The sequence below is a fragment of the Syngnathus floridae genome, chromosome 5 (assembly GCF_059516105.1).
Source record: "Syngnathus floridae isolate MCC-2025c chromosome 5, RoL_Sflo_1.0, whole genome shotgun sequence".
Taxonomy (NCBI): Eukaryota; Metazoa; Chordata; class Actinopteri; order Syngnathiformes; family Syngnathidae; genus Syngnathus; species Syngnathus floridae.
The window spans coordinates 1,527,336-1,541,207 of NC_142417.1; the positions used below are offsets into that span (position 1 = coordinate 1,527,336).

Below are 13,872 nucleotides of genomic sequence, written 5' to 3' on the forward strand. Positions count from 1 at the left end.
GACGTGACTGGAAAGTGCAGACCACCACAGACAGCCCAGCCTAGTCACACCTGTTGTTTTTCAGCCACACTGGGGTGAGCGTGAGGTGGGGGTTGGGGTGGTCTTTGCAGCCTGTGACTCAGTAGAATGAGGTGAGGAGGGGGGGGGAGGGCGTCGGCGAAAGGGCTGTGAGTCAGCCCGAGCTATAAAAAGGAAGCTGAGGGTAAAATAAGTTGAGTAGTGAAACAGCAACCCCCCGCCTGGCAAGCGGAGCCCTTGGAACACGACGTAAGGTGACCGAGGACTTTTGGCGACAGGACGGGATGAAGGGAGCTTGCATAAATGCTCATCAAGTGTCAACTTTCATAACCTTCCACCATTTGCCATAATTTTGCCCTTTGGTGTGCCATCCAATTCCTGTGTGACATAACCCAAAAGAATGCGGCGCTCCATTCCCGCCCTTTAGCTCCACGAATAGAATTGACATGCACTATTTGTGGTGCATGTCCATGCAGTCAAATGGTTATCACACGCCAATGCTAAATTATCATATTCGGTGGGAAGTATTTGTGATATTCAAAAAGTTCTCAGCGTTACACAAGTATGAAGTCGGAGCCGCAGAGTTATTGCACGTACAGTATGAGTCAATATCATCGTAAGTGTCTTCGAGACATGCCCGTTTTACCCTCAAAAAGTTGATATTTTCCTTTAAACTTCATTGCATTAAATAAATGTTAAATGGTTAAAAAAATAGTCAATCCCTCACTTTTTTAGATTAACTGCCAGCATACATGCATGTAGCACAATATGCTTGCTAAGTGGATGGACATTTTTGCTAATGTTAGTATTTAATGAGCACGTCGGTGGACCTTCACCTAGCAACAGGATTTAGATAACTGCATACTGATAAACGAATGGTATCAATTTAGAAACGAATGGTATCGATTGATGTTTCACTATGACAGAGTACACAACTTATGCTTCACTATATCCATTTACACTCATATGATGACAATTATGCAAGTGTAAAAGTTTACTTGGTTACTAATTACTGTTTCCGAAAACATCACAGGGTTTCTTCAAAAGACAAATATCCCATAATGACAGGGAGGACGTAAACATATATGTTAACCAGTAGAACACACAATTATTATCTTAACTTTTTTTTTTTCTTTCTATAAAATGTGCATGAAACACGATGTGCCTTTGAGGCCCTCACTTGACACACATAGTGAAAGCTCCGTTAGAGCAGAGTTTGAAGGTTGAGGTGAGACTTCAGGCCTGACGGATTGGGTTCGGTGCAATTGCGAAAGCACACTCGTGTGTGTATGTGTGCACTTATACTTCAGAGCGGCATTCTAAGCATACATGAATGCTGGTAGAATGGTGATGAGGGTCTTGGGCGATCAGCTGTCCCTCCTTACTAAAGTCAACAACCTCCAAAGCCCAACTGAGGAAATTTTCAAAGCTCTCCAATTGGCACAAATATATCAAAATATTTGACACTGATTCTGAAAAGATTGGGAAAGACGCTGGCTGAGATTCAAAGGAGGAATTTGACTTCCCTCAAAAATGAGTCAGTACTGCTTAGTCATGTCCCATTCGTGTCGAAGCCCGCTGACCATAAAAGAAGAAAAGTCCATTTGCTTATTCGTAGGAATTTTTTAAAGTCGATTTTGACCGTCAACAACTTGTGCCCGCTGGCAAGGTCAAAAAACAGCATCGCTTTCAGAAGCAGGCGTAGAAGTGCCTAGAACTGGAATGAAGCAGCTGCTTGGAGAGAGAGAGAGAGAGAGAGAGAGAGGAGGGGGGGGGAGCACCCCGCACTCCTCTGCCTCTTCTCCATCCATCTGCAGCCCCTTTTTTTTTTCTTTGTGTCCGTTAAAGAATGCTGGCTTTGTAACACAGTACTGAAGCTGCTGTGTGTGCGTGTAGTACTTCATGTGTACGTGTTGGGTACTTTCATGAGACACGACGAGGACAATTCAAGTGAGTTGAAGATTGAAAATGTATGCAGCAAAAATTGTGTAATTCAAGTCATGCGTGTTCATGATTATTGTAATAATAGTATCATGAAATTAAAATGAAATGTGTTGCTGTGATGTCACAACGATGACACGCTGCACGGCAACGGATTGTGGTTCGTGGGATTATCCCATGTGAGGAAACAGCTGAGGCCTGTGCAGCGTCAGCATTTATGAGCAACGCTCGTATCTACGTGCTGGACGCTGACAATGATGCCCTCCTCCTTTTCTTTTTGCCCTGCAGGGGTCAGACACCCACAAAGGCTTTCCACCTCCCACCCCACTAAAAAGTCAAAGACAGACCAAACTGCCGAGTCACCGCTAATGCAGTGAAGCTCACATCCCTCTCCAAAAATGTGTTTCTGTTCAGTCACGTAGCACGCAAGGGATCAAACATCCTGTTCCGGTTATGCAACAGCTAATATTTTTCCTTCTCTCACTTCTTTTTTTCCCCCTCTCTCCGCTCAACCTGCAAGTCGTACGGCAATCCTAAACCTGTCGGGAATGATCGAATATCATCTGAAGTAAAGTCTAGCATTGCTTGTGAAACTAAGTGTAGATGAATGGAGGCCTTTTACAACTTTTACAGTTTCACGCAAAGTTAGTCACTTGCACATGATCCAATACAAGAGAAGTATTATAGTTTTGGAACTGTATCTGCATTTGAATTTGTTAGTTTTGTTGTGATTGCTGGTCATATATGGTTTCACTGAGCACATTCGAGAGATTCTTTTTGAAGAATCTTAAGTGGTTGGCATGTTTGTCTTGGCGGAAGGGTTCTGGGTTCAAATCCCAGCTGGTGTCTGCAGGCGCTCCCGCCCACATTTCAAAAAATGTTAGCTTTATTACCTTCAGCTAACTTTTAAACATATGCAAAAACAATGAAATTCAATTTCATGTGAATGGATCATGAAAAGATTTCAAAATGGTATCATTTCAAAAGACTCATCCTGTTGATACACGTTGTTATACTCCAGACTGCCGCTAGAGGCGCTGTCACACTGATATCAGGAATGCAGTCCTGCAACATGTGCTTTCTCGACAGACACGTGGAAGCATATATAATGTGTCTGCGTGAGAAATGTGATTTGTTTCAACAAGTCTGTGCTTTGTTTATTCAAATCAGACACGTAGAATGGTCATTTAGAAGAAAATGTTTATTCAAATCAAAAAAAAGGAAGAACTAGACAAAAGATGAAATCATTCAGAACATAGCATATTCATAGAATATCCATACATCGTCACGATTAACGGAAGAAATCACAAAACATAGAAACGGAGAATGAAGAAAATTCAGTGAGTGATATTGCACTTTGTTTCTAAAATGTTTCAGACGTCATCTCCCCGATTCGGTTTTGTTTTCTGAACATTTCAGTTCCTGCCTTTTTTTTTATCAGCTTAATCTTACTTCTGGACTTACTCAAGCCGGCCCGACTCGTGCGGAATCGACCGGGCGTGGAGCAAATATGTCAGCTTATTCATCATTGTTAAACATAAAAGCGTCAAACAAATACAACAACAAAAAAAAGTGGAGAAGGCAGTTTACATCTCCCTCAGAGGAGGAGGGCTGATCAACAGCCTGAGAGACCGACCGACCGACCGACCGCGTGGGTTGTCTGCTAAACTACACCAATGCCCTCGTATAGGTGGGGGGGAAAAAAAATTAGGAGGCCTCTCTGGGCTGTCTTGTCTTGCTTCTAAAAAGGACTTGCTTTTCCCTTTTTGTCCTTTTGAATGGAATCGAAAACATACAAGCGAAAGAAAGGGTGACAAGAATTACCAAGAGGGAGGGGCGGGGGCCGGGGTCTTTACTGTGTCAAGGCCACAAAGATAAGATCACTTGAATGATCTGCAACTTGTCACTTGGTCGTCAGAAGCGTTGCGGTTGTCGACGGGATCTCCACACGTGCACACAAACACACACGCCACAGAATGTAAACTCATCATTCAAGATTAAATAATGCATCCGACGTCCTACACAACACTGCTTAGCTGAAACGTGATTAGTACCATTTTATTTATCTTTTTAAATCCAGACCTTCACCACGTAATGCTTTTTTTTGTTTGTTTAAATACAAAAGTGCTGCGCATCTTATTTCCTGACAAACCCAAAATTGCTGCAGCTGGCCGATTGTGTTGAATGAGTGAGAAAACCAATGTAGTACTCATGTCAACCTACGACTACTTGTTCCGACCAGACTGAGCAATTGGGTTTGCTTCTTCAAACTCGAAGCGGCGTCAGTGCTCGACTTTTTTTTTTTTTTTTTTTTTTGGGAAATAAAGCATTCTGGCTTCACAGGTCTGATTAAAAATGAGCAAGTGCAGCAGGACAAAAAGGGAATGTGTCTACAAAAGCTGCCTAGCTCATCTGCATGTCATTTGTCTAAATAGTTTTGCTAGCATGACACAAACAGAACTTTTCATTATTCTAAACAGTGCAATTATTTTTTTTTCTTTTCTGCTATGGTCGCACTGTTTCACACATGAAACAGTGCTGTTCGGGCAGTAAGAGAGATAAGGAAAAGAAGGGCGGCAGGCATACGTTGAGGAAGAAAAAGTCTCCCCGTTTTAGTAGCAAAATGAGGCCTGCAAAACTCCAAACTCCCCCAAAACATACACACACACAAATAATTCTATGATCGGCTCGAACAAAAGGAGGAAAGCCATACTGGATCCAAACAGAGGAGGCAACGTCTTCAAAGAGCTTCTAGGTAGACAAAAGTGTGCTGCAGTTGGTTTTGTTGGTGTTTAAAAAAAAAAAAAAAAGTCCAGTTGTCAGAAGTCATTTGGGAAATGTCAAAGAAAATAAAAACTAACAGTTTTGAAAGAAACACAAAATCAGTGCATTGTTCTTGTCTTTTTTTTTTTTCAGTCTTGCATCTCCCACAGTCTGGAAAAACAAGCGCTTAAACAGGGGCCACTCCAGTCAAGATGTGCAAAAACAAAATCCCAAAATGAGGCAGGAGGACTTCTCCCTCTCGTCGGTGGCGTCCACATCTTGGGTGATGGCCTTGTTTTTTTTTTTCTCTCTCTCTAATGCAGTCCGGACGTGACTGGTGAAGCCTGGTGTCCTTATGTGCCACGACTTTGCACTCTTCCTCGCTACAAAAGGCTCGCCATAATGTCCCTACTCTGCCCCCCCTCCCCCTCCCACCCAGCGAGGAAGCGAGCCACCAAAACGGCGACTCTCCTTTTGTGTCACTGAAGGAACACATTTGCCCAACCCCAACTCAGTCTTTTGTTGGTTGGTTGGTTGGTTGGTTGGTTGGATCCTTCGCATTTCTCTCGCTGGTCGTCGACGACGCCGTTTTAAGAGAAGAATGGACAACGTGGAGTCTTGTGCGGGTTTCTTTGGGTTCCCAAGTCAGCCAAGGGAATTTTTAGGACGACAACTCAGCGTGACGGACAGGCGTCGGGCCTGCGCACTTCTGGACGGTCGGCTTGGTCGGGGTTTGGATCCACCTGGGGAGCAGGAACAACACAATTTTTCATTTGTTTTCGTTTATTTTAATAATCTCGGTACCATCTCAAAAAATATTTAGCTTGCCAAGTATAATCAGTGTTTTATTCTCCCTAAAATGTTTGTACAAGTTATATTTGAGCTTTTGATTGGTTCAGGGTGCTCCTCCTTGGAGTTAAGGCCACTATTTGAGCAAGTCCAATATGTCATGCTTACCTCTGAGTAGAGAGGGGGCGGCTGGAATCGGAACTCGTGGATGTAGGCAAACAGAGGTCCATCCAGATCCTCGCGAGCTGCCGGCACATCCAAACTGCTCTGGCGCTGCTCTTCTGTCACAATTTCTGCATAGCTTGGAGGAGCTACGGGAGAGGAGACGCCAAATTAGCACTTGAGGAAGCTTGACTCTAACACAAACATTCTCCAAAGGAGCCGGCCGATCCGCCCTACCTTCAGGCCTCTCGGGTAGACCCATCCCCAGCCAGCTCATGCTGCACTGGCTGCTCACGCTGGATGTGCGGGAGCCAAAGGGATGCAGGGGGATGGTTCCGATGACCAGCGGCAGGTTCAGGGAAAGGTTTATAGCGCCTGGTATGTCAACATACACCTAAAGAAACACACGAGAAGACCGCATGAGATGAGTGAAAGGCCACGAGTTCTTGAAGTGAATGTGGGTCAATGTCTTCGGGTCTTATAGTAAATACGGGGAAGATCCTCGCGGCTGTTTACAGGGTAAAGAGGTAAGAAGCGTCATCGGGGCAGGTGTTGCCGCAGATTCGCTAGGCTAATGCTCTTAGCGCCTAACACCTGCTCGTTTTTTACGTTGAAATTTCAGGTCTTCTAATTCACAGATGCTTACCATGAGCGAGTATTCCACTCTGATGATGCTGCAGTCCAGGATGGAGGGCGACACGGGCGGGATCTTGAGCATTTTGCCGCTCCAGGTTTCCGTCTTGCCCGAGGACAGCGACTCGCCCCTCAGGTTGGCCACCAGTTGCTTGACCTCCTTCATCTTCCCTTTGGCATAGAAAGTCTGCGTCTGGTAAATGGCCGCCTTGGGCACCACCATGCGGGACGAGCAGTTCTCGATCTCGGCGAAGATCTGGATCGACTCTCCTGCGATGAAGAAGCGGAGCGATGTTGTCACTTAAGGTTCGTAGTAGGAATGGGCGAAGTGCATCGGCTGCATTCTTACCTGGGGTGTACCCCTTCCGCTCAATTTTGGCACTTAGGGAAATTGGACCTGAGGTGCAGAACCAACAGCAAAGTGTCTTGTCCTTTGTGCCGGCCTGTGGTGACTGAAAAAGAAAAAAAAAAATGGGTAGATTAGACATAGATTGCAAAAACTGGTCCAAGGTCAGATTATTTTATTCGTTTGGAAAGTTATTTTCTTTGAAAAGGGCATTTTGAATCATAATAAGAAATTAATTCTACTTATTTTCTATCGTGCTTGTCATGGGTGACTTCTGAGGATGAGCACTCTTAAATTGACCTGAGTTTGAGTCCCAGCAAGGAACTAAATTTATAACCTGACTTCCATCCAAAATTCTGATATTATACAACAGCACTAGGGCGGTAACTGTAAACCCCGGCCGCGGAATTGCATAAGAAGCCCAGCTGTAAAAAGTTTTGCGGTTGCGACACACTAAAGGAAAATTTGGGTTTCGGATGAGTCATTGCGGTTTTGTCACGTTTCCTCCTTACCAGCAGTAACGGAGTGTTGATGTCAATGTGCTCAAAGACCGTGAATTCCTTCTTGGTCTTGATGGGCAGCAGCCACGGCCTGTGGAGCTCAGCCTTCACCCAATAGCGCACACTGCCGTGCTTCCCTTCGAAAGAGGTAGCCAGAGGTCTGTAAAGGACACGCAAAAAAATTACCCACCAGAAGCTAAAAATGATTCCTAATTGTCTTGCAGGGTGAAAAGACTCACGTCTGTGGAAGCTCCAGGCTGAATGCATACTCGTGTCTTCCTGAATGGATAGTGGTGAGTCCTTCCTCAGAGTTGTCATCATCTGAAAAACAAGGCGGACGCTATTCCAAACACATGTATACCATACCTGGATACATTGTTCTACGAGGGCATCTGAAAGTCATACCACAGAAAAAAGTAAAAGAAAAAAACAGAGGGTAGGGGAGGAGACAAAAGAGAATAAAAATGGATTTTACTATGATATCTGTCTGTGAATGTGGAAATGCATTGCAGGGGGTGAAAGCGTATTTGACCCAGCCCACCATGCAAATGGTAAAATCATTCAGACAAAAAGAGTTAACCCACTAATGATAGTTATTCTTTTTTTTTTTTTTTTTATAAAGCTAGAGTGAGGACTTCATTAAGACTAAAATGCTCCCTCCTGAATGAAACCACCATTCCTCATAAAAGTTGGGAGTACAAGAAAAAATAAAAAAATACCAGAGTCTGCTTAGCAACAACCACACCATAATGTGCAGCTTTCGCGACTCTGGTGTGGAATAAATCTACATTTGCCATTGACGCCATAAGGAGGCAAGTCAAAAGCTGCTTCTGCCAGCTCAGCACTCCCCCCCCTCCCCTCCTGCAAGCAGCAGACGTGTGGTAAACAAGTGCAGAGCTGTCAGTCAAAGGCAGCAGCAGGAGGAGACCGGCCTAAACCGGTGCAAGCAGCTCCTCCACCCCGCTCCCCCTCCCCGACCCACTCCACCCCCACCAGCATGCACACACATACGCATGCATTCATTACACATTCACTGCAGGCTTCACAGCTCCACTCAGCTCTGGAAAATCTACTACGGCAATTTTATCCTCCGCTGTGGAACGGAAAGCCCTCTGCTACAACATTGTCTATCAATTTGTTTCGTTTAAGCATTTATTATATGCTGATGAATACAAGACAGTTTATAATAGGACTAAAGAGGGAAGACATCAGAGCAAACTAATGAGTTTTAACGATGCTATGACATCATAGCCTTTGTTTTCATGATCTCACCTATAGTTGGACCTTTGGACACATAGCTCTCGAATGTTTTTTTTCTTTCTTTCTTTAAACGCATACATTTGTATTGCTCACTGCATTGCATCTTTTACAGCACTCATCTGTGTTTAAGTCTTGTTAGACATTACACTTAAATGACTTGTTTGTATAAAGTATTTGCAACTCCTATTCGGAACAAGCTTTAGTTCCTTGTTTGAATCCAAGAAGTTAAATTCTGCATGTTTTTGTTGCAGCATAACTTTACCTGTCACATTCTTGCAGAAAAATATAATTGCAAATGATTGATGTTTGCACTGAAGTTACAGTGGGTGGTTACTGTAACAGTGCAAATACCATATATTTGCTCAATTCATATTCTAAACTGTTAACGGTAGAGCAGTTCAATTACATTATATTTACTTACATCATTTTAATAACTGATTCACATTTTCTTACATTAAAATCTCTTGAATTTGGAAATTGCATACTGACAATTAAAAACGTGCTTTCCAGTCACTATCCGCAATGGTGACGTAATTGGGCCACACATGAGCACCTCAGCCAATTACAGCAAGGCGAGGGCGGGGCTATAGCGTTAAACCCGCCCACTCTCAATCCAGTTTTCTGAACAGGATTGAACCGCTTTGAACAATGGGTGGAAACTTCAGAAAAGCCACAAAGAAACGTATTTTACCGCATGAATGTGAAATAAATATCACCAACTAAGCTGTGGAGACATTTATGCATGTTCTAACCCTCTCAGCCTGCTTTGAAATGGGCTATTATTATCGTTTTTTTTTGCACCAAATGAAGTGAAAAATACAGGTCGACTCCGGCTGTCATTCATTCGCATCCATCAGGTAACCAAGTATGCGGCTGTCATTCGAACATGACAACTATTAATTCCCCCAAAACTTGAGTCATGAAGTTTTAATGTGAATGGATGCAACAGCGAACCTGCATCATCCTGCCCCCCCATCCTCCAAAAACTTAAGGACAATCAAAAGCCAGTCTTACCTCTCTCGTGTCCAATAAGAACATCTTTATGGTTGAGATATTCCACTTCCTCCGTGTAATTCTGCGTGTAGGCGGTGTTGGAGCCGGCGTTCCGAGACTCGGTCCAGCGAACTTTGGCGAAGCCTTTGGCGTGGATCTTGAGGGACTTGACGCGGATCTCGCCCGTCACCTCGACGACCACCCTCCCTGAGACGCAGTCCCCGCTGGAGAACACGGCCACGTTGCTGTCATTGAGACAGTCGTAGCTGACCGTGAAGCTCTTTACCTTCCCGAGCACCATGGTTGGAGGCTTACAAAAAAAGTAGGCTACGCACACCTTGAAATGTTTAAGAAAAGGTGTGTCTGGTAAAGGGGGGATGAGTAAAAAAAGATTGCCTCCCTGCGAGAAGCAGTAGGCACGATCAGTGGTGTGGATGTGTGCGGTTCATTGAAATGCGTGAAGGCTGAATAACAGCAACGGATGCTGTTATCGTCCGCCTCTCAGCCGCTTGGTCGGTCTCCGGTTAAAGACGAGGCAGCTTGGCTGCTCAGCTCACTTTAAGCGACGAGAGATGTGAAAAACAAGTCCGTGCGCATGCGCAGCCTTCACTCACTGCCCCCTCCTTCCGTCTTGTGCAAAGGAGGAGAGGGCCAGATGACAAGTTTGCTCAAACATTAAAATTGAAAAAAGTTTGCTCAAACAGCTGAAAGATGGGAAACATTTCTGCTCTGGCACGAAATGCAATAGCTATGCATTTTTAAGAAAGAAAGAAAGTAAAAATGGACATTTTAGTGCATTTACCAAGTTGAGCATTATCCCGACCCTAGATATTCCTTTGTTGATCAGCTTCCAACAATGTGTGGCCATATGGGTTGCCATGTGTGTGTGCATATTGATACATCAATATGCTCAACACTCAACACACGCAGCACACTGCATCTTGCACCGATGAATCAGGCGAAAAGCTTGAGATGTTGGAAGAAATGGGTCATGAGCATTTGAATAAAAAAATATGGCCTCTTCAAAATCATACGATGTTTTTGCATCAATATGTAAAAAAAGGATCAATTCACTAATGGGGGCAGGGATCCCATTGTGTTATAACAGAAAAACAACTCTGACAAGCTCAAAACGCCATCTGCAGGCCACTGAGGTCATTGCAGTCTGATACGACGCCACCTGTTGAGTTGGACTGCAACTCCTCATTACAAAGTCATGCAAAATACGTTTAAAGCAAAATCAGATACGTTTGGAGCGTAGAAAAATGACAAGTGGTTTCATAATATAGCCTCTAACCAATGGTCCTCGGTTTGTATCCCTTCTTTGTGCTTGAGCTATGCAAAAATCTCCTGCTTCAGTCTATCACCACCAGTGCTGTGAAGGATTGGTTAAAATAAATTATTATTATTATTATTATTATTATTATTATTATTATTATTATTATTATTATTATTATTAATAAGTCTCAATGATTCAACTAGTACTGTGCATCGTATGTACTGTGCTGTCATTCTATATTGAGTTAAGATGGTTCAATGCTCCCATCTAGCGGTTTTAAGGTGTCATTACATTTACGGCGGAGTTTCGTTCCTATGGTGACAATTCAAGTCTGAATATTTATACGGCATAATAGTAGTAGTGGTAATTACAATAAATATTTGTGTAAAAAATTGTAGGCTTTAATTATAAAACTATGACTTGAAAATCAGCAAGTAAGTTGGGAAACGAAATGTAAATTGTATAAACTCAGGACAAAAAAGTTAAATCTTAAATAACTAGCATTGCTAAAACCTTTTGTGTTTTATGAGTTTAGATATTTTATCCTGTCTCATATTTTGTTTTTCTTCTCAAAGTTGCTCGTACGCATGCTCTTATTTTGTTAACTCAACCCGGATGTTGTAAATGCCAAAGACTCACTGGAAATGTATTGACGTACTTTTCTGACGCACTTTATAGCAATAGTGTTTAAATATTACCATGATCGTGATATTCGTTTTGGTGTGTCTATTTCAAATGTATACCGAAAATTTGTGTCATGACGGAACAAGACCTAACATCGTGATGGTGATGACTGATGCGTTTGTGAGTAGTCATGAAAACACGCTTAATCAACACCTGTCAGAGTCAAAACAACCTTTTTTGTCCTTTGTTGTGGTTACTTGATCTTGTTTGTGCAGGATGGGCGTTTGACATTTGACCCTGGCAGCGAAGTTGTGCAGCTTCCATATATCAACTACCTCAGAGAATTGGGGAGCACCTTCGTTAATGCTTACACCAACTCCCCAATATGCTGCCCTTCCCGTGCAGGCACGTCATCAATCTTAATTGATGTTCATAATCCAATTGTGACTTTTGAAATGATTGAAACTTGTTGCATGTGCAGCCATGTGGAGCGGCCAGTTTGTTCACCTCACCCAGGCTTGGAACAATTACAAGTGCCTTGATGCAAATGCCACCACATGGATGGATCTGCTGGAGAAGAATGGCTACCTTACAAAGATGCTCGGAAAGCTGGACTACACCTCAGGGGGACATTCTCTCAGGTGAAGTTTGTAAGGATTGGCTTTCTACGCCATAGCAGATTTCAAAAAGATAAAATTGTGATTGATGTTCATATTACAGTAATCGTGTTGAGGCCTGGACGCGGGACGTTCACTTCCTGCTCCGCCAAGAGGGTCGGCCTGTCACTCAACTGGTTGGTAACGCGTCAACAGTGAGAGTCAATACTGTGGACTGGGAGAAAACGGATTTGGCCTCAGAATGGATCCATCAGAAGGCTGCGTCCTCACACCAGCCTTTCGCCCTTTACCTCGGCCTCAATCTACCTCATACCTACAAGACTGATTCCCTTGGGCCCACTGCAGGAGGATCTACCTTTCGCTCGTCCCCCTACTGGCTGAAAAAGGTATGATTCGTCCTTCCTGTTCTTCTCTTCTTCCCCTAAGTCGCTCAATTCTGTACGCAGGTTCATTCTGAGTTTGTCTCCGTTCCAACGTGGCTCCCTTTGAATGCCACTCACCCGGTTGACTACTACTCCATTTTTACCAAAAACTGCAGTGGGGATTTTACAAAAGAGGAAGTCAAGAGAATCCGGGCCTTCTACTACGCCATGTGTGCTGAAGCAGATGCAATGTTGGGTTGGTTGACAGCATAATTCTACATTTGTCCATTTCTAGTGACTGAATAATATTTGGATAATGCTTTCTGTCCACAGGACAGATCATTTCTGCATTAAGAGACTCGGATTTGCTCAACAACACCGTGGTGATCTTTACGGCCGACCACGGAGAGTTAGCTATGGAGCACCGTCAGTTCTACAAAATGTCCATGTTTGAGGGAAGCTCACACGTTCCCTTGCTCATCATGGGGCCTGGGCTCACGTCCAGCCGGCAGGTCAACCAGCTTGTGTCGTTGGTTGATCTCTACCCTACTTTGCTGGGTGAGGAAAATGATTGAAAGCATTAAAACATCTTAAAAATGACACTTCCAAATTTTCTTGTAGATATTGCTGCAATCTCTGGAATCGGGAACCTCAGTGGTTACTCGTTGCTTCCTCTTCTATCCAAGTACAGCGTGTTTTCCAAGAAGGAACATCCAAATTGGGTTCTGAGCGAATATCATGGCTGCAATGTAAATGCCTCAACCTATATGCTGAGAAGTGACAAGTGGAAATACATCGCCTATTCTGATGGACTTAGTGTGCCTCCTCAGCTTTTTGGTAAGCACGTAACTATTTTGACCTCTTTTAAAAGTGACCTCTGGAATCACAGACAATTTTCTTTGCTCTACTGTAGACCTAACAATTGACAAGGAAGAACTTCACAACGTGGCTGTCAAATTCCCTGCTGTGCTGGCTCAGCTAGACAAACAGTTACGGCGCATCGTAGACTATCCGAAGGTTTCTGCAACTGTCCATGTCTACAACAAAAAAGAATTTGCTGCCTGGCGTAAAAGTGTAGGTAGCAACTACAGTCAGGTCATTGCTAATCTCAGGTGGCATGTTGATTGGCAAAAAGATGCCGTGACCAATGAAAGACTTATTGACAGGTGGCTTGACAATTCCTTATGATAATACCTAACAGTCATATTGTAAACAAATATTTTTACACTGTCGTGTTTAAATGTAATGAATGCTGCTCTGAACTGAATTTTTGGTTGCATGAAAATATACTACAAATATTTTTTCACAAATTTGTAGTCTCAGTCGTCATCAATTCAGCTATTCTTGGATGTTGGACGTGCAATGTTTTGTATTGCAGTTTTATATATATTTTTATATATTTTTATTCATTTGATACCTGTTGTTTTGGTCTGCTTTCTTTTTTATTAGTATCTATTATGTGTACATCTCTGCTCTTTGGTCCAGGAATGTATTTCCTCCTTGTTTACTGATGGACAGTACTGTTTTCTGATTTTGATAATAAATAAAGCAAACCAACCCGAGCACTATTAGAATTTCCAATTTG

The 13,872-nt window shown here is 43.2% G+C and overlaps 2 protein-coding genes and 1 long non-coding RNA gene across 3 annotated transcripts; 2 read left to right on the top strand and 1 right to left on the bottom strand.

Moving 5' to 3' along the window:
• Window positions 1-3,141: 3,141 nt before the first annotated feature.
• arrdc3a (arrestin domain containing 3a) lies at window positions 3,142-10,507 on the bottom strand. The gene is made up of 8 exons (XM_088376180.1): window positions 9,427-10,507; window positions 7,392-7,473; window positions 7,165-7,312; window positions 6,656-6,758; window positions 6,320-6,576; window positions 5,911-6,067; window positions 5,680-5,822; window positions 3,142-5,465 (listed from the first exon to the last, which is right to left on the bottom strand). Exons 1-8 carry the CDS (start codon window positions 9,704-9,706, stop codon window positions 5,397-5,399), a joined length of 1,239 nt encoding a protein of 412 aa, XP_088232306.1. The 5' UTR covers window positions 9,707-10,507; the 3' UTR covers window positions 3,142-5,396.
• On the top strand, window positions 4,609-7,766 carry LOC148397362 (uncharacterized). The gene is made up of 3 exons (XR_015858608.1): window positions 4,609-6,200; window positions 6,296-6,612; window positions 7,377-7,766. It is a non-coding gene; the product is annotated as an uncharacterized LOC148397362 (long non-coding RNA).
• A 215-nt stretch (window positions 10,508-10,722) lies between the features above and the next one.
• arsk (arylsulfatase family, member K) lies at window positions 10,723-13,849 on the top strand. The gene is made up of 8 exons (XM_088376179.1): window positions 10,723-11,488; window positions 11,584-11,713; window positions 11,790-11,949; window positions 12,029-12,311; window positions 12,372-12,543; window positions 12,621-12,845; window positions 12,909-13,124; window positions 13,201-13,849. The coding sequence occupies exons 1-8, from the start codon at window positions 11,384-11,386 to the stop codon at window positions 13,473-13,475; spliced, it is 1,566 nt and encodes a 521-aa protein (XP_088232305.1). The 5' UTR covers window positions 10,723-11,383; the 3' UTR covers window positions 13,476-13,849.
• The last annotated feature ends 23 nt before the right edge of the window (window positions 13,850-13,872 follow it).